General features: G+C 43.1%; 1 protein-coding gene across 4 annotated transcripts in view; it reads left to right on the top strand.

The window, feature by feature from the left end:
- Nucleotides 1–17433, top strand: part of SH3PXD2A (SH3 and PX domains 2A) — a 237768-nt gene extending 220335 nt beyond the window's left edge. For 3 of the 4 annotated variants that reach the window (XM_058028729.1, XM_058028727.1, XM_058028731.1), the window contains 5 exons: nucleotides 4643–4760; nucleotides 10200–10534; nucleotides 11394–11443; nucleotides 13479–13598; nucleotides 13730–17433. In XM_058028729.1, the coding sequence (XP_057884712.1) occupies nucleotides 4643–4760; nucleotides 10200–10534; nucleotides 11394–11443; nucleotides 13479–13598; nucleotides 13730–15625 (2519 nt within the window). In that variant the 3' untranslated portion in view covers nucleotides 15626–17433. The remainder of the gene's footprint in view (nucleotides 1–4642; nucleotides 4761–10199; nucleotides 10535–11393; nucleotides 11444–13478; nucleotides 13599–13729) is intronic. The other variant, XM_058028730.1, reaches the window with a different exon arrangement.
- The last annotated feature ends 388 nt before the right edge of the window (nucleotides 17434–17821 follow it).

Genomic DNA, 17821 nt, shown 5'->3' with positions numbered 1-17821 from the left:
CAAGTTTTGTGTGAGTTGTTTTGACTCTGCTCTGCATTCAAAAACTGGTTTTAAAGTGTCTTTTTAGTTTTAGAGCTATTGCTGTTTATGTATAGAGGAGGCCTCAGCTTGGCAAAACACCACGGTGTTGCTGGAGGAACACAAAATGGTTGTGTTCCTGTTTTGGTGGGGTTTTTGTATTCTTTCCTTTTTCCTTTTTTTCTCCTTTTCTAGTGGTTACAGAAGGACATTAGATGTTAAAAACTTGTGAGAAAGTGATCCATAACATTTAAACATCTGTGATTTGCTTGTACCAGGGCTGTTGTGTACATCTGTATAGACCATGTAGTGTATGTGGCTGTCATGCAGGGCACTGTGCAACTCTGATCCTTTGTCCTGTGTATGTGCACACCTTCCAGCTGGACAGCCCTACCTGTGCTGCATTTTCTGGGGGAAAGTCTGTTGTTATAAAAAAGCCCTCTCTGTAGTACTGTGGGCTGTTCCAAGGACACAGGTACTGCTCTCTGCTGTCCATGCTGTTTTCCAAGTGATCCACCAAGATCTGTCCCTGTATTTTGATCCCAGTTCTCTACTGTATTTGTTCAGGAGACTTTAGGTAGAACCAGAGCAAAATAAAAGCCTGCCTTCTGTTAGGAAGGAGGAAAAGGAAGAGGAGAAAGGTACATTGACAGGGAATTGAGGCTTTGGAATAAGTAGTGGACTGAGCACTGGGTTGCCACGGTGTCTGGGAGGGCTGGGAGAGCACAGCTACAGCAGCAAGGTATGAGCTGGGTGGTTGAAATAGTGCAAAAATTCTGGTTGTGTGTATTTTAAATTGTGTCTGTGTCTGGGGAGGAGAGAGAATGACACACAGTAATCCTTTCCTTCCGACCCAAGCAGGTTGCAGTTAGATAATGCATGATGTGACAGATGTGTATTGTAGCTCTTTGCCAAGCGGGCTTTGCCTCTTCATGCATGCCTTGTTTGGATTTACTGGGGCAGATCAAAATCCAGAGAGGAACCTCCTTCAGCTCAGCTGGGAAAGGTGTCTTGGGCCTTGAAATTAGTGATAAAGGAATGGGAGTGGAGTTGGCAATTAATAGATCTCTGGATGTCACTCAGTAAGAGCAGAGCTGTCTTCTTGCCATTTTTAGCTCAAAGGGGGTAGGACTTTGATCCCATTGTTTCTGAATGCAGCCTTTTAGCTGGTGTGTGTGCTTTGTAGCATGTAGTAAAGTTTATTCTGCCCACTTGACCTCAACACTGAGGTTGATGTAACAGAAGCTGCAGCTGGGGAATACGAATTATCCTTTTGTTTGTCTTTTTTTTTCCCTGGTAATTCTGAAGTCAAAACTTAATGAACCAAAATTATATGCTTTTGTATTCTCTGTAGATCTGAGCATATAACTTCAGTGGTAGGTCTGGGATGGTTCACTGACTTCTGTTTTATACTCTTGCCTGTCACAGAAGCTGAATGAAGCCAGCATGATATATCAGATTTGTCAGTGTAACTCACAGCAGTGTCATTCTGCTGTCTGATGCTCTGCTGATTCTCTCATGAAACCATTTATCTGAGTTAAGTCTTTACAGTAACTTTACATATCAGTCATGAAGTGTCAAATATCTTTTCTAAAGACTTTTGAACAATAATCTGATATGTTGAATGCTATTATCAGTCCTCTTCAGTGACACATCCACTGAGAGTTCCCCTGCTCCCTTCAGCAAATTTTGGTTTATACAAAGGGTCCACTGGCTAGAGATAATCTTTGAGAAACAAAACAGAATTTACACTTTGATTACAAGGGGGCCCATATCTCCAGTTTGTTTAAGTTACAAACCTCATGTATGTTTGTGGTATCTCCTGCAGCATTGACAGGAACCAAATGTGTGTAATCTTGGAAATGTAATTTTTGCTGTCAAAGTAGTTTGCAAGGGGAAATTGTAATGGTGGCTTCCTGGCTTTTATCTGTAGGCTTAAAAATAGAGCTGCTAGACAAAAACATTGTGGGACCTTCTTTTCTAGACTTGATTTTCAACACTTTTGATTGTCTTGCTTCATAGGAGATCCTTTTTCTCTCTCTTCCCTCCATATTTCCATGCACTCTTAAAAATTATTTCTTCTCTATAGGGAGGAGTCACCTAAAGGGCTTTATTCTCAAAAAGCAGTAGTCTTGAATTAACAGCCACAGGACTGAAGATGTAAGCAGTGAGGGTGCTCATGTACAGAATGAGACAGTGGCAGTTCAGAAGAGCCTTTCTGTTTCTCCTGAGTTATCAGCCTCCAGTGCTGCTGGTGTTGATGGGTGACCACTGTCTCAGTTCCTCACACATGAGTTTGGAAAGTTCTGTAGGAAGCTAGACATGAGCACCCTGTGCATGGTTATCTGCAGAAGAAGGGAAGCCACATCCCTGAGGAGTGGGACCACTCTGCCCAGCAAGAGGAGCTGAATAGCTGCCTTTAGCTGAAGCAGAGCCTGGTGTTTGTTTGGAGGGAAAATTGAATAAACACAGCAATTTCTGTGGGAGATCTAGTGGCAAGGGTGAGCTCTGACAGCCTGGGTTATAAAGCAGCTTTGGTATGGGGGAAAGAAAAAAGAGGGCCTTCTTCCAAGACTCAGCAAATACATGCTTAGCTCAGTATTACTGTCCTAGAAACATCCCTGGAAGTGTCTGAAACATTGTGTGTCTGGACAGAGCAGCTCTGAACTTTCCCTTGGCCCTTACAGGGACACAATCTAGCTGCCATGGGATCTTCTGCAGTTCAGTTTAGTGGACTGCATGCAGTGGAAACCAGACATGGAGCTCCTTCTGCAGCAGACTTGAAAATAGAGGGAAAATTAGTCCAGTTCTACCAGCCAGAGCAGAAACCTAGCTAGGAAAACTCTCCTGTCCTGTGACTTGGAGGCTGGGATTTCATTTGCCAGGTCTCATTTTTCAGGACCCATGTTGTAGTAGAATATTTCTGTGGGGAAGTGTCATAAGCTGATGGTGCTAATTACAAACTAGCTGGAGTTTCTTACCAGTTATAAGCCAGTTAAGCAGCCCTCCTAGGAGGGAGCAGCAGAGAGTCTTTTCCTCTTGGTAGCAAAGGTTTTGACAGATTTTGCCCCATCAGAATTAGAAGGATCCAAATGTGACCAGTCAAGGGAATTTGACTTCAGAGATGTAGCTTTGCTGAGTTCACTGGCATCAGATTCTCTGTCAACATTATTTTCCCTTTTCTGAGGTATTATTTCTTACTCTATCTCAGAAAGGGCTTTGGTTTATTTTTCATTAGTTTCCATGCTTCACCCAGCAACAAAATAGAGTTGAGCCACAAAACCAAACAGCTGCTTGGATCTGTTTTACTCTCTTAAAGAGTGCTCACTTCAAGCTGCTGCAGCCTTTTCATGGCTCCTTTGTTCTGCAGTGATCAGGAGCTTTGGATTCACTTCATTTCCTCCCCATTCCTCTGCACTGACAGCCCTCCATTTATTCTTTCCCTGCCTTGTTGTGACTGCTGGTAGGAAGTGCTAGGAAAGCTGGCTGGGATGCACTTCATTGCTTGCCTTCCCTGCCTTTAATCTGGGCTACAGAAACTGTCACATGCACCATAGTTCGGGTTGAGGAGAGGGGTTCTGTGACACTTCCCATGTCTGCTGCTGCACAGGAAGGATGGTAGTTCAAGTTTTCAATGGCAGGTGTAATTTTTTAAGCTCCAGAGGGAAAGGGTGACCTCGGGTGTAATGGGAATGCTGCAGTAAATGACTCCCAGGTAGGTGGAAGAAGATGTTGACAAGTGTCTGTTCTGCTCTGCTTATTGGCTTGCTCTCAGCAAGTCTGCTTAAAACCTCTGCCCAGCTGGGAAGGGGATAGATGCTGGAGATGAATAGGGATGCTAAGTTTTTGGCTCCAACACTGTACTTGAAATCCAGTCTGTGCTTTTGAAGTGTGTGTCTTAGTTCTGGCCCTCCTTCACCAGTGTCACACGAGCATTTCTCTGCAGTCATATTTAGCAAAAGTATGTTTGTAAAACACTTCTCAACCTATGAATGTACATGCTGTGTCACCTCCTGTCATATGCAAGCCTCTTTTGTTCTTCTGTCACTTTTTTTTTAATGTTTCAAGCTCGTTGCTGTAGACCTGTGCTGCTTGGGAGGTGCAAGGAGAGCAGCGTGCTGGGCCAGCCCCTCTGGGCTGGGAGCTGTGTCCCCCTGGGGATGCAGTGCTCAGGTTTCAGTAACACAATGCTCCGTGCAGCCATGTGTGTGTGCAGAGAGCCAACTGGCTGCAGCTCCTGCCGCGATGCTCGGCTGATTTGGCAGCAGGATTGATTCTGTCAAGTTACAGTCCGGGAGTTAAGTCCAGCTTCAAATCCTCTCCCTTACCCGCTCGAGGAACTTGGAGAGGGCAGGGAGGCGGGAAGAAGAGGGGGGGAGCTCTCTGGGGACTTTGTGTCATTATTGGCATGGAAACATTTTGTGATTATCAGCAGCAGGGTAGTGGCAAGGGGCTGATTATCTGTCATGTCGTCAGCATAAATAACCAGTGGGCCCCTGAGCAGGGCTCCGCCTTTGTGATGGCTTCACGTAATCGCTGCAGAACGGTTTAAAAGCAAGCAGTGCAGAAAAGCAGCTGGACTGATCCTGACCCTAACTGATGTTGCCTTTTCTCCCCTCACCAGAAGAGAAATATGTCACCATCCAGCCGTACGCCAGCCAGGGGAAGGATGAGATTGGCTTCGAAAAAGGGGTCACCGTGGAGGTCATCCAAAAGAACCTGGAAGGATGGTGGTACATCAGGTAAAGGAGCTGTGCAACCTGCAGAAACTGTCACAATGAGCCTTTCTGGTCATTCACTCAATGCTAGCATTTAAATCATACTGTAGCTCGACAGGGAAGCCCAAATTGTTCATAATGCCTCTTGAAGAAATATAAAGAAAAGTCTGAGGCAATTGGAGGATGACTAAAGTAACACTAGAGTGTCTGCAAAGGCTGTGGGCCATTCCAGTGAGGAAATGCCTTAACTTGCAGTTTTAGAGGTTTTTTTCCTTGCTTCAAGTTAAAAGCCCATATCTGAGTTAAGATCTGTGAGACCTAACAAGGCTTTCTGTTGTGTATAATTTTCATGTGTTTCCAGTATAAGAGTTATTCTGCAACCTATTTAAATTTATTTATAGCAATGCTGAAAGGCTGATTGTGATCTCTTGAGCTGTTTTGGGCAGGTAGTGCTACTTTCAGGAATAGGAGATCAGTTTGCTGGCTATAGCCCTTGTGCAAGCTTACCCGTGGTTTCAGCTATTTTGCTTTGATTTTTACCTGTCTACATTCCAAGGGCAGGTGAAGTTGTTATTGTATATCAAATTTTGTTATGTAGTTGGAACAGCAGTCCTAGCAGAGAGTTTTGACTTAAGAATCTCCTTTTGCAAATGCTTGTGGGGAGACTGTAAGTTAGATATTGCCTCAGTGATGTAGGGTGTCAGGATGAGCACTTGATGAGAGTTTTCTTCATCTAGGTTCACACAGCATTTGGGTTTTGTGCACTTCTGTGGTTCTGCCTCTTGTCTTGTATCTGTGTGTGAACCTCTCAGTGCTGTGACATCTCATTTCTCTTCAAACAAGATGTGATGCAACAAGTAGCTTAAAATGGAGGTTGATCTCTCAGCAGTGCAGAGCATCTCATACAGTCATCTTTTTCCATTCAACATGTAATTATAGTGATTTTTTTCCTCTTTCCCTCCCCAAGTTATAGCTTGCTTTTGTTTGAATGCTGCTTGATTTATTGGCTATGGATGAGGACTGTAAAAATGCTGACTGAAGCAGTGTTGTTGTTTTTCTTGATTTCCCTTACTTAGAAGGAAAAAAAATCACTTTTCTGTCTAATGATCCCATGGAGTAAATAAGCTAATAAAGATAGCAGTGGAGCCAGGAAGGCACTCTAGATAGGAGGAGCTCAGAAATGCCTGGGTCACATTTTTTCTCCATTAATTGTCTACAGAAGTGGAATCCAAAGTCTCAGATGGGGGAATCAAGCTCATAGGTTTTTCTGAGGGGAGAACCATTGCAAGACACCTCTAGTTTATTTTTTTATTTTATTTCTGCAATGTAGCCTGGTTACTACTGTAGGTTTCCCTTTGCCATATTAGCACTCCTACAATTAGTTGAATTTTTTCCCCTTTTTCTCACACACCTCTTTGAGTCAACCCAAAAGACACATTTTTCTATATGCCAGGAGTGCCTTCTGCAGCATGATGACACTTGCTGCAGTGGTTTCCATGGCATCTCCATTCATGGAATCTGCTGAAAGGACAGTGGATACCCTAGCCACCCCATGATGGATGGGGATTGCATGTACTTGGCTTTTTTGGAAGAGGCATTTTGATTTGAGGAACCCCTCTTCTTGTTGGAAGATGTTATGTGCTCCCGTATGTGTGACAAGTATAGGGGGTGCCAACTGTGCTCCACTGTGCTGCTTTCCTCCTGGAGGATTAAACTCTTAGAAACAGTTTGGTTTTTATTTTCCCATGGGCAACACTTCCAGAAATGTTGATGATGTGATCCATCCTGCAAGCTGGTCCTTTGCAGCCTGGGAAGCTATCTCCAGCTGTTGTGCTGTTTGTTACATGTAAACTGCCCTGAATGCTGTTAGGTACCCCTCAGACAAGGATTCCCTTCCTGCAGAAATTTGCTTCTCTGAGTATTGAGTGCCTTTGAAGGAGCAACTCCTCCTCCTCTTGTGAGTGTGAGGGGAGAGGAAGCAGGAGGAGAATGCAGCTGAACTCTGGGCTGGGTAACAGGCTGAACACACTTCAATGTGTAGAGAGGAAAACAAATCCAGTAGTTTGTAATTAATCCACCTTAAAGACATTAGCTTGTTCCACCTTAAATATGTAATTTCTCCAAATTCTTGGCCATGTGCTGATCCTCATTTCCTGTCCTTCTTTTTCTTTTCTTTCTTTTTTCTTTTCTTTTTTTTTTTTTTCATTATTTTTTTTTATTTCCCTAGTTTGCTTCCCTCTGGAGTAATTCCAGTGCTCTGGAGCTGGAAAGCAGATGTGACTCTCAGACTTACAGAGGCACTTCTGACTTTTTTCAACATTCCTATGGTTTTAATCCATTTTTTCCTTCATGTAATATAAACAGGGAAGGTTTTGGAAGCATGAAGGAACCAAATCACTGCACCTAATTCTGAGACCCTCCCAATTCAATGCTGTACAAGCTAGAGGCAATATTGCTGTCTGTCTTTATGCTGCCCCACATGCATTATGACTTTAAATAAATCAGGACTAGGGAGAAATTAAAGAAAGGCTCTGTCCTGGGATCCTTCTTACTGCTGCATTGAATTCAGTAGATCTCTGCTTCCTAGGGTGCCCATAGCTGGCATTAGCATCCCTCATTTAGATCTTACTTTGTCTCCAGGTGTCAGCAGCAGGTACAATCATGTGGTGCTCAAGTGGACTGACTGCAGGGCAAGTTGGTACCAATATGCTAAGTAAAGCTTTTTTATTTGCCTTCATGTCCTTCGTTTTGTGGTTGCTCTGAGCCCATGAGAATGAAGCGCAGCTGGGAGGTGCTGGCAGCACTGAAATGAGGAGGAGTCTTGGATGGGGTTTCAAATGACTGCAGTAGGTTCTGAATATAAAGGAAGGAAGGATACTTGTGAGTCAACTCTTAAGATGTGAAATGAAAATTGTTACTGGTTCAGAACTTTGCTGAAATTGATTAACAGCTGTTTTAGTTCTTTCACCTATAAAATGGGGAAGATCAAGGAATCTTCCAAGGTTATTCTTCAAAGGGCTTAAAGATGAACAAATTCAAGGACTAAGGTAAAAAATGTAAGCATATTTCACTTACATAAGTAGTATTTATTTGTGATATTGCAGAAATAAACCAATAGTTTCTGGTAACTACTGCTCAGCATTAACTTCAGGTTAAATTGGCTGGCACAGGAGGAAGTAGCCTACAACAGCCTCTCTACTGAGGATGTGTTGCTCAGAGTTATTAACTGTCCATCTCTTGCTGCTGTTATTCATGGGGAGAAACTGTGTGAGATCAGAGGTGTTTGTAGCAGTGGGGTTACCCAGGCTTATCCAAATACTACAGCTGGCAGGAGAGCTGACAGGCCAGTGCAGAACCTGCCTGTGGCTGCCTTTCTGATCTCAAACATGCTAAGTCTCCCACAAACTAAGATGGATGTAAACTATTTTTTCTTGGTGATTTTGCACAATCAAGCTCTGTTGAAAGTAACCTTTGGAACTGGAGTGCTCAGTGCATTGGCCACCATGGCTTTCTCACAGATGGAGGCCTCTACACCTCCACATTGTATAAACTCAAAAATGTCCTTTAAAAAAACTTCCTTGATGCAAAGGCAACAGGGAGCATTGGTCTCTGCAAAAGGGCTGTTAGCTGGAAAAGGGAATGAAACCAAAAGTCTTCAGGGCTGGAAAATGGCACTGGGTGATGCCTTGACACAGCAGAAATTGTGGCATTTCCTTATTTCCTTTTCCTTTTTTGGCTTGGTTTGAGGCCTAGCAGAAAAGCCTCAAAAGGGACAAGATTGAATAGATCCAAATTGCTTCTTGACATAGCATCACACAGTGGATGCTCTGTATATTTTTGAAGTCAAATCAAGTTAGTACTAGGCTGCTACTTCTTGTTAGTCTCCATGCATCACAGAAAGCTCAGAGCTCTTGGAATGCTTTCCTTTGACATCAGAATCACTGGAAAAACTTGCCACTAAACTCTCTGAGCAGGAGACATCATAGATATTTACCTTCATGTGTGACAGAAGGCAAGTATGTAAGGAGAAGCAGAATCTCTAGCATCCTGCCTGGTCTAGGTGGGCGAGGAGGAAAAGGCAGGATTTTGGACAGAAAGATCCTTGTAGTCATTACTAGAATTGTATTTGCTTTTATACAGGAAGAGTAATAAAGAAGTCTAGAGAATCAAATCTACACTGCATTTTCCTGTTCTCCCTGTAAAGTCTCAGACCCAGTGTGTGTGGATGTCGTGAGGAAGACCAGGATGAGATTTGATGCAGAAATCTCACTGGAAACCTCAGAATCCAAGTGTTGTCATGACAAAGAAGCTCACCTGCCAGGAAGTGCTTTGCTCATATCCCATGTGCCCCTGTTCTTTCCTCTGCTGTCTAATGAGGCTCCCTTTTCAATAAAGAACCTTAGAGTCCTCCTGTTTTAACCTTTGTATTTCCTGCAGATTTCCTGAGCACCAGGATTTTAATGATGCCTGCTTTCTCACTTACACTTCAAGTGCCTGCTTTGGGTACCTTGAGAGAGTAGAGAGAAAGTTTTCAGTGACTCTCGCTGTAGCAAGTTAGGGTTTCATTAGGGAAAGCAGAGTTCGTCCACATGGTCCTCCCTGGAGTCTGATTGTAATCTGAAGTCCCTGCTGAGGTGTTAGGAATGGCAGGAATTAGAAAAAGAAACCTTCCCTAAAGCCCAGTTATGGAAGAATGACCTCAGTTTGAAGTGTAGCATGATCAGCTCAGGGTGGTGTTTCAGGAGCATGTACTGGATTCAGGTATCTGTTCACATTTCCCAGTTTATTTCTTCAAATTGCCTCTAGCTTGCTCAGGAAAATGAGTCTCCATTAAAGCCATTTTTCCTCAGACAAATTGTTTCTTATCTTGCAGTGCTAGAAGAAGCTGCAGTAGTTTAAGGTCCCACATGTTCCATGGCAAAAAGCCGCTCGTGCAGGGCTGGGAATTACGGAAGGAGGGCCAGTGTTCTTTATAGTTTCAGGGAGGGTGGTTTGCACAAGGATCTTAAACTGCAGTGCAGGTTCTCTGTACAAGGTGTTGCTCACCCCTATTTTAGCCCATTTTCAATCTGTGTTGCTACTAGGAAGTTTAAAACTATTAAAATATTTTACTTACTAGTTTGCTTTTTTACTGTGTGGGAAAATACAAAGTTTGCCTGGTACTGTCTAGAGGAGGCATAAAACAACCTGGTGAAGCTCTTTACCTTGTGTGTAACTATTTCTTGTCCAGAAAGGCTCCTTCCCTAGGATGATTAGTGGCTTTCATCTACACAGTTCGCTGCTGGCTCAACTGACTTTGATATGTCTAATCAATAGATAATAAATTAGTAGAGACTACAAAATCTTGTCTGAGAACTGAAAACATTGTTTGATGTTTTCATCCATCACTTTGCTTTATCTTTCTACCTGAAATGCATGAGAAGGCTGTGTTTGATGTGATGGTGTTTCCTTTTGGCTCTCCAGGTATCTGGGCAAAGAAGGCTGGGCCCCAGCTTCATATCTGAAGAAGGCTAAAGATGATCTTCCATCTAGGAAAAAGAACTTAACTGGGCCAGTGGAAATCATAGGAAACATCATGGAGATCAGTAACCTCCTGAACAAGAAATCATCTACTGACAAGGAAGCTCAAGTAGAAAACGAGTCTGCAGAAACTCACATCACCAAGAAGGAAATCAGTTTGCCCATCCTGTGCAATGACTCTAATGGCAATGCTATGATGACTGCAGACAAGCAGGCTTCCAAACTGGCCCAGGGATCCCCAGCCATAGCAAGGATAGCACCACAAAGAGCTCAAATAAGTAAGGCAGTAAATTAGTCTGGGTTTTCACAGGCTTGCAGTGAATTCTTGTTCTCTGCCTTTCAGTGCTGGCATTGCCTGTCAGCTAAGGTCCCACATGTCCTGGCCATACTGCCAAGTCCACACAAGCAGACCTTTGCATAGCCTGTAGATGTATCAAGAGGGACTCCAGAATGTGATCCTTCACTAGTAGTGATAAAATTTAACTTCACTTTATGCAGGGGCTGACTGGTGGTTCTTTATCTTAGCCTAGATGTGTTTGCTTTGTTAATTTTACCAGAGAATACTTTTTTCCCTTTTGAAAGCTCTAAAATGTGCCCTTCTAGGCCAGAAAAGTAGATAATGTGATAGCATGTTCAAGTTGAGGAGACCACCTGTGTCGTCTCTTGCTTATTCTGCTGTTTTCCTGGGGGCAAGTTGCTATGATGTTTTTTACTACTTCATCTGCAAAATGCAGATGCTGATGCTATTCTGTGCAAGGAATGGCAAAATAACAGGAGAGAGGACAGTGTGAGTCTTTAGTGAATTACTTCTACTGCTGGGGGAAAAATAGGTATTAGTCAGTCCTTTGTTATCCAGTCTCCAGTGGAGCTGGTCAGATCCAGGAGAAAATACAATCCACTGCTTTCTGGCAGTGATTTCCTCTTAAATTTGCTGGCTTAGCAGAGATGAATAGCTAAGCTACCTTGGTATTTCTAATATATTCTCATAGTTTCCTATCTTGTTTCATAGAGATGCCTTAAATATTGCACATACTGGCTTCTATTCTCAAACTATGTAACAGCAGAGAGCTGCTGAAAAATGTGTTTAGCAGTACTTGGGAAATTAAATAAACTCTCCCTGTTCCCTTTCCTACTCAGGTTCTCCAAATCTAAGAACAAGGCCACCCCCACGAAGAGAGTCCAGTCTGGTGTGTATTGGTTTATGGTTTATCTTAGCAGTGGGTAGGTGTCTGGGTGCTCTGCGAGACTTTGTGCAGTTCTACAAGGTGGGAGGGATCCTTTATTTGCATACCTGTTCATTTCATTGTTTAAGTGTTGAGCAGACCTCAGGGCATCCTAATGATAAATCACATTTTCTGTTTTTCAAAATGTTACCCCAACTAATCAGGGCTGAAGTGAGAATAGGATAAAGCTCCTGTGTTCTGTGCATTAAAACTTGTTTGGCTGACTCAGGAGGTTTAAATGTCTTCTGGGTGTCTTTAGCCCAGACTGAAATTTCCGACCTTCTCTTGTCTTAAGCCACTGGGAATGTGTCCCCTGTTTCATGTTTGGAGTGGCTCAGAATACTGTGGAAGGATGTGTGCTGCAGGAATGAGACCCCCTATGATTTCTTATCCCCAAAGCTAGAATCCTGGAAGTTTGTACCAATTTGAGGTTAGAACTGTCATCTTCAATAGGAACTAGTCAGTAGCATATTTATGCAAAAAGTCATGCTAATAGCTTGTTTATCTAGGCAATGCATAGTGTTTAATCTTCGCTGTACCCTTTATGAGCCGTATGCAACTTGTAATTTTTCTGTCACCAGAGATGCTTCCTAACAAACTACATGAATAGCATATTAGCATTTTCTTCCTATTTTTCTTTGCATTATTTTCAATTAGACTTTGTTTTGGCAAGACTATGACACTTAATCCCATGCTAAAAATAACAGTGATATTGCATGTGAAACCCTGAGCATATCTGCTGGTTTTAATTATCTTCTTTTAATCCAAACTATCCTATTATCTGAAAGCATTTTATTATGCTGTGCTTCTGCTGTATTTCAGCATTTATAGTGCAGAAACATTCAATTATAACATTGTTAGACACGGTTCCTAAGGTGCAGAACTGCATTCTCTGTGAGATGCCACATGCTGTGCGTGATGAAACATCGACTGTTAGTTACAGAAAGGGTATCATAGAAATAGAGGAGCAGGAGAATAAAGCACAGTGTGTGATTTGCCCTTCTCGCATTGATGGCTCAGGATCATTTTGTGTCTTTGTCTGTCCTGTGCTTTGTCTGTGGATGCTCTGACCTATGGTTCTTTCACAGAATCCTAAGTAGTGAAGTGCAGAAGCTGTGCAGCTTCACCTAGCTGCCCTGCAGATGAGCACTGTGCCCATCTGAAAAGCTTTCAATACTGAAATTCCTGAAAGGACCCTTTTCACATTTATCACCTTAAAAAATAATTGTAGCAAATTCTAAAATGTGGCACCTTAACATAAAGGCACTTAGCTTTTGGAGGAGCCTGCTATGCTGCCAGAATGGCTGTAAATAGCAGTGTCTCACTTCTTATAGAACCTTTAGCAAGGTTGTGTTAGGATTGAGTAGAGGTTCTGGGTCTTTTTGGAATTGTTTTGATCAAGCAGTAAAGTCCTTCCCTTCTAGCACTTCACCTGGGCAAAGCGGGGGGGTCTATCCTTGTCTCTTGCTAGAAGAGATGCCCATTAGCTCACATTACTCACTAATTCAGATTGTTTAAAAAGTCCAGCAGCAGACACAGAGCAATGATTCATTGGGATGACATTTTAAGATAGTGTATTTAATGACAGGCAGAATCTGTTAGGGGTCTGTTGCAATGCAATTTTCTGCAGTTGTGGCATGTTATCCAGAGCTGAGTCTTTCTGGACAAAATCTGAGGGTAAATTGGCTGCTCTTAGTGTGACTGCAGTGGCAGCTCTCACTTCATCACCCACAAGTACAACATTTTACTATTCAGGTAAAGATTATTACAGTTTTAATAGTTAGTGAAGGTGGCATGAGCAGTGCATATGTTGAGAGGTTTATCTCGTTTAGCCCATATCAATACATCAACTCCTGCTCAGGAGAACTGGGCAGTTAGCATTAGGAAGTAGCACAGGAAGAAGGAAGAGTCTTAGTGAATAAAAGCTTTTTTTTTTCATACTGCTGTTTAGCTGACTGTGTCTTTGGTTTAAATGAACAAAGCATCCTATTTGCCGTAGGGTTTTCAGTTACCCAAGCCACCAGAGCCACCCTCTGTGGAAGTGGAATATTACACCATTGCTGAGTTCCAGTCATGCATCTCTGATGGCATAAGCTTTCGTGGAGGACAGAAAGCAGAGGTGAGCCTTAACAGTGTATCTGGAAAAATTGTAATATATATGTGTTGCATGGGAGTGGATTGGAAGGGGAGGAGTGGGAAGCAGTGAGTTGAGATTTTTTTCTAAGTAACATGTTCCTTGTTGCCTCTTAGGTTATCGAAAAGAATTCTGGGGGCTGGTGGTATGTGCAGATTGGAGAGAAGGAAGGATGGGCTCCAGCATCTTACATTGACAAGAGAAAGAAACCAAATTTGAACAGAAGAACCAGTACTTTAACGCGCCCAAAGGTTCCACCCCCAGCACCTCCCAGTAAACCAAAGGACTCTGAAGAAGGAACAACTCCTGGAGCAGTTTCTTCAGGAGATGCCCAGGACTCTCCCCACAAGCTGAAATACGAAGAACCTGAGTATGATGTACCTGCCTTTGGCTTTGACTCGGAGTGTGAAGTGAGTGAAAGTCACCATGAAGAGGGCACTCCTGAGAAACGACTGTTTCAGGCCCTCAAGCCTTCACCTGTGTCATCACTTCAGAAAGCTAAGTTCAAAGTAGGAGAGTCTTCAGAAGAAGTTGCTCATGAAGAAGAAACCATCTATGAGAACGAGGGGTTCAGGCGTTATGTGGAAGATGCTTTGTCCAACAAGGAATCTAGTGGGGATTCTGATTCTCAGAAAAGCTCCTCTCTGTCCTTGATCCGAAGGAATTCTCCATCTTCCAGCTCTCCGAAATCATCACTCATGAAGCTCAAAACAGACAAAAACATTCAGCCTGATCTTGGAAAATGTCACTATTCCAGGAGTGAGGAGACAAAACCAAGATCAGCTTCAGATGTTGGCTTACGTAGCGTGCCAAGAACAGGCATGAAGAAAGATCCCGGGCAGAGTCCTTCCATCAGAGCAAAGCCAATTGTTAGGCCCAAACCCTTCCTGAACAAGGCAGACTCTCAGAGCCAAGAAAAGATGGATATTAGCACTTTAAGGCGTCAGTTGAGGCCAACTGGGCAGCTCAGAGGTGGACTCAAAGGTTCAAGAAGTGAGGAGTCTGCGAGCCCCCCACGCACCGCTTCTGATAACCAGGATGACCCTGTTCGGAGAAGCTCGGCTGATTTCATCACAGCTCCTTCCCGTGGCGTCTTCTGCTCCAGCCACACTGCCAAAACTGAACAAGAAAATGACTCCAGATGTTTCTATGTGACCACTGATTCATACCAAAAGGTACAGGATTCTGAAATTTGCTTCCCAGCAGGAGTAGAAGTGGAAGTGCTGGAAAAGCAAGCCAGTGGATGGTGGTACCTGAAGTATGGAGACATGGAAGGCTGGGCTCCTTCCCATTATTTGGCTCTCCCTGATAACCAGCGAGAAACTATGTCAGCAGAGACTGATTCCTCTTTTGCCAGGAACAGGAAAAATGAAAACAAGTCAAACAGTTTAGAGAAGATAGAGAAGAGGGTTCAAGCTTTGAACACCATCAACCAGAGCAAACGTGCAACACCACCCATCCCAAGCAAACCTCCTGGTGGCTTTTCCAAAGCATCAGGGCCGGTTAAAATGAGGAATGGTGTGAGGCAACTTGCTGTCCGTCCACAGTCAGTGTTTGTGTCTCCACCACCAAAGGATAACAACCTGTCGTGCTCCTTGCGCAGGAATGAGTCTTTAACAGCCACAGATCAACTTAGGACCGTCCGTCGGAATTCCTCCTTCAGCAACGCCTGGTCACAGCCTGGTGACACAAAGGGAAAGCAGCCGGAGCGGCTGGGCACAGAGAGCTCTGAGACCACCTCCAACCTCCCCACACAGAGGAACGGCATCCCTGTGTCCACAGTCAGGCCAAAGCCCATTGAGAAATCCCAGTTCATCCACAACAACCTCAAGGACATCTATGTTTCCATTGCAGACTATGAAGGGGATGAGGAGACTGCGGGGTTTCAGGAAGGTGTCTGCATGGAGGTCCTCGAAAGGAACCCGAACGGCTGGTGGTACTGCCAGATAATGAGTGGTGTGAAGCCATTCAAAGGCTGGGTGCCCTCAAATTATTTGGAGAAAAAGAACTAATGTTGCAATATCTTTAACCTCCCTAATTTATACTGTTCCTGCTGTGTACATGTGGAAAAAACAATTGCTACACAAAAAGACGTTTCCCTGTGCTCCAGTTTGTACAAAGGAGTCTATATGAGGACAAATCTGCCATGTTCTGGAGAGGTTTGTGGGGTTTACATGTTGTAAGCAACTACGAGGAAGATGCAGCATAGTCAAATGCCTTTTTGTGAAGTTGTTAATAATCTTGTATGTGTAACAGGGTATGACATCCCATCCTTCCCATTATTGATAGGAAACCAAATGTGTGCCTTTTGTGAGAGAAATACACATGCATCTACCTGGGGAGTTCTGTGCCAAACTGTTTTACAATCTTGGCTCCCTTTCTCCTCATTTTTGTCAATACGTGGAATACCCAAGAATTACGGATGCTTTTCCACAACTTAAAGTGAGAAGCAAATGAAAGTTTCTGAAACACAGAGGGACTCTAATCCTTTGGAGATGTTCACTTTTTTTTTTTTTTTTACTAAACAGTTGGTAGGTCCAGAGTTGGAGCCTTTTCATCATTTCATCATGGAGAGTTTTGGTCTCTGACTTCAGTATTGTTACGACTAACTCACCGGAAAAGGCCATGAGGTGGTGTGGGTTGGGGGCTTTTTGTTTCCTTTCATTCTGTCTTGTTCTTTGAATTGGGATTTCAGGTGTTCAAGGGCAGTGATGCCTACTGGTGCTTGTAAAAACAAACCTACAAACCCCTTGCTTAAACACATCTGTTACTGTGTAGGCTTCATGTTTGGTTCTGTGCCTGACTCCTGCCAGGTGACACTGGTTGATTCTCTTCCCAGAGTTAGGTTTCTCAAAAGTTATCCAACTTTTTGTTGGTCAACAAAGTCCCTTAAGACACTAAAGACAAAGCTGTCAGATGTGTTAATTCTTGTTTTGCCCTGTGGTCCAAATCCAAGGGTGCTGATTGCTGGCAGGGCCCACCAAGATATTAGTGAGAAAAATTTGTAACCTTCCGCAACATCACTGTTTACAATGAGTTGGAAAAAAAAAAAAAGCCATCAAACTCAGTCTGCACATAATTTGTATATTTTTGGGGAATTGATTTTGTGTTTTGTTTTTGTCTTTTCTGTGCATTCTGGGTTTACTGTATTTTCTTAGTATGTGTGTCTAGTTTTACCAGAAAAGACTTAAAACTGAAGTAGGAGCCAAATATGTGTTTCTGTTCCCACTTGAATCCAAAGAGTACGTTTGTACTGGAAAGTGGGCCTGGGCTTCTCAGGCTCAGAGGTTTCATATCAAAGTGATTTGGTCTACAATGCATCTAACCAGGAAGCTGCCTCTTCTAGTTCCAGTTCTGTTTGCCTTTTGTAACTCATGTTTTGAAATGTGGCACACAGTATGGGAAGTGGAAGAGATACCCATCAGAAGAGGCTAGGAACATGGAGTTATTTGTGTGGTAGCCTTGTACTGTAAACATAATTTACTAAATCCCTACTGTGCTTAAGGAAGTCATGCTTGGGGGTTTTCTTAAATCGCCTTATTAATCACTCAAGATCAATATCTAATTCCTTTAAATAATAGGCAACATTGTAAATCTGTTCTAAGGGAGGGTGGGATGGGGGGGACAGAAGACCATTTCACTACTGGTTTACACAAAGCATTACATGTCCTTTTTTCCACCAGAGTTTCACACTGATTTGGCTTGGAAGTTGAAGGTTAGAAAGGTTTCAAAATAGCTGAGATCAAGGGGCTGAGTAAAACAGCACAACAAGACCATATGTTACTGGGGATGTTTCACTGCCAAAAAAAAATTAGGAAACATATATGTTATTCTTGTCTTTTTCCTTTTTTTTTTTCCTTTTTTTTCTTTTCTTTTTTTTTCTTTGTGTGTGTATGTGTGTGTGGTTTGGGAGTTTTATTAATTTCCATGATAACACTAAGAGAGTTGCCTACAGCTAATGTGGCTGATGTCCTTTTGGTAGCTGAAAAAACATCCAGGTGCCACAGCTACAGGCTACAAACAGTGCTGTAGTTCAGGCAGCTCTCTGCGTGCAGGTGGGGAGGGGAGGCTGTTTGTTTGGGATCCCTTTAAATTGTGGTGGCAGGAGAAGGAGGTGTAACTGCACAACAGCTCATATCCCACTGCAGGGTCCTCTCTGTATGTTGATGTCTCACCATGCAATGTGTAAGTGCATGTCCAGTTAGCTT

This window comes from Melospiza georgiana, chromosome 8 (assembly GCF_028018845.1).
Source record: "Melospiza georgiana isolate bMelGeo1 chromosome 8, bMelGeo1.pri, whole genome shotgun sequence".
Classification (NCBI taxonomy): Eukaryota; Metazoa; Chordata; class Aves; order Passeriformes; family Passerellidae; genus Melospiza; species Melospiza georgiana.
Note: the sequence above shows the minus strand (reverse complement) of the source record. Positions and strands in the feature narration are given on the sequence as shown.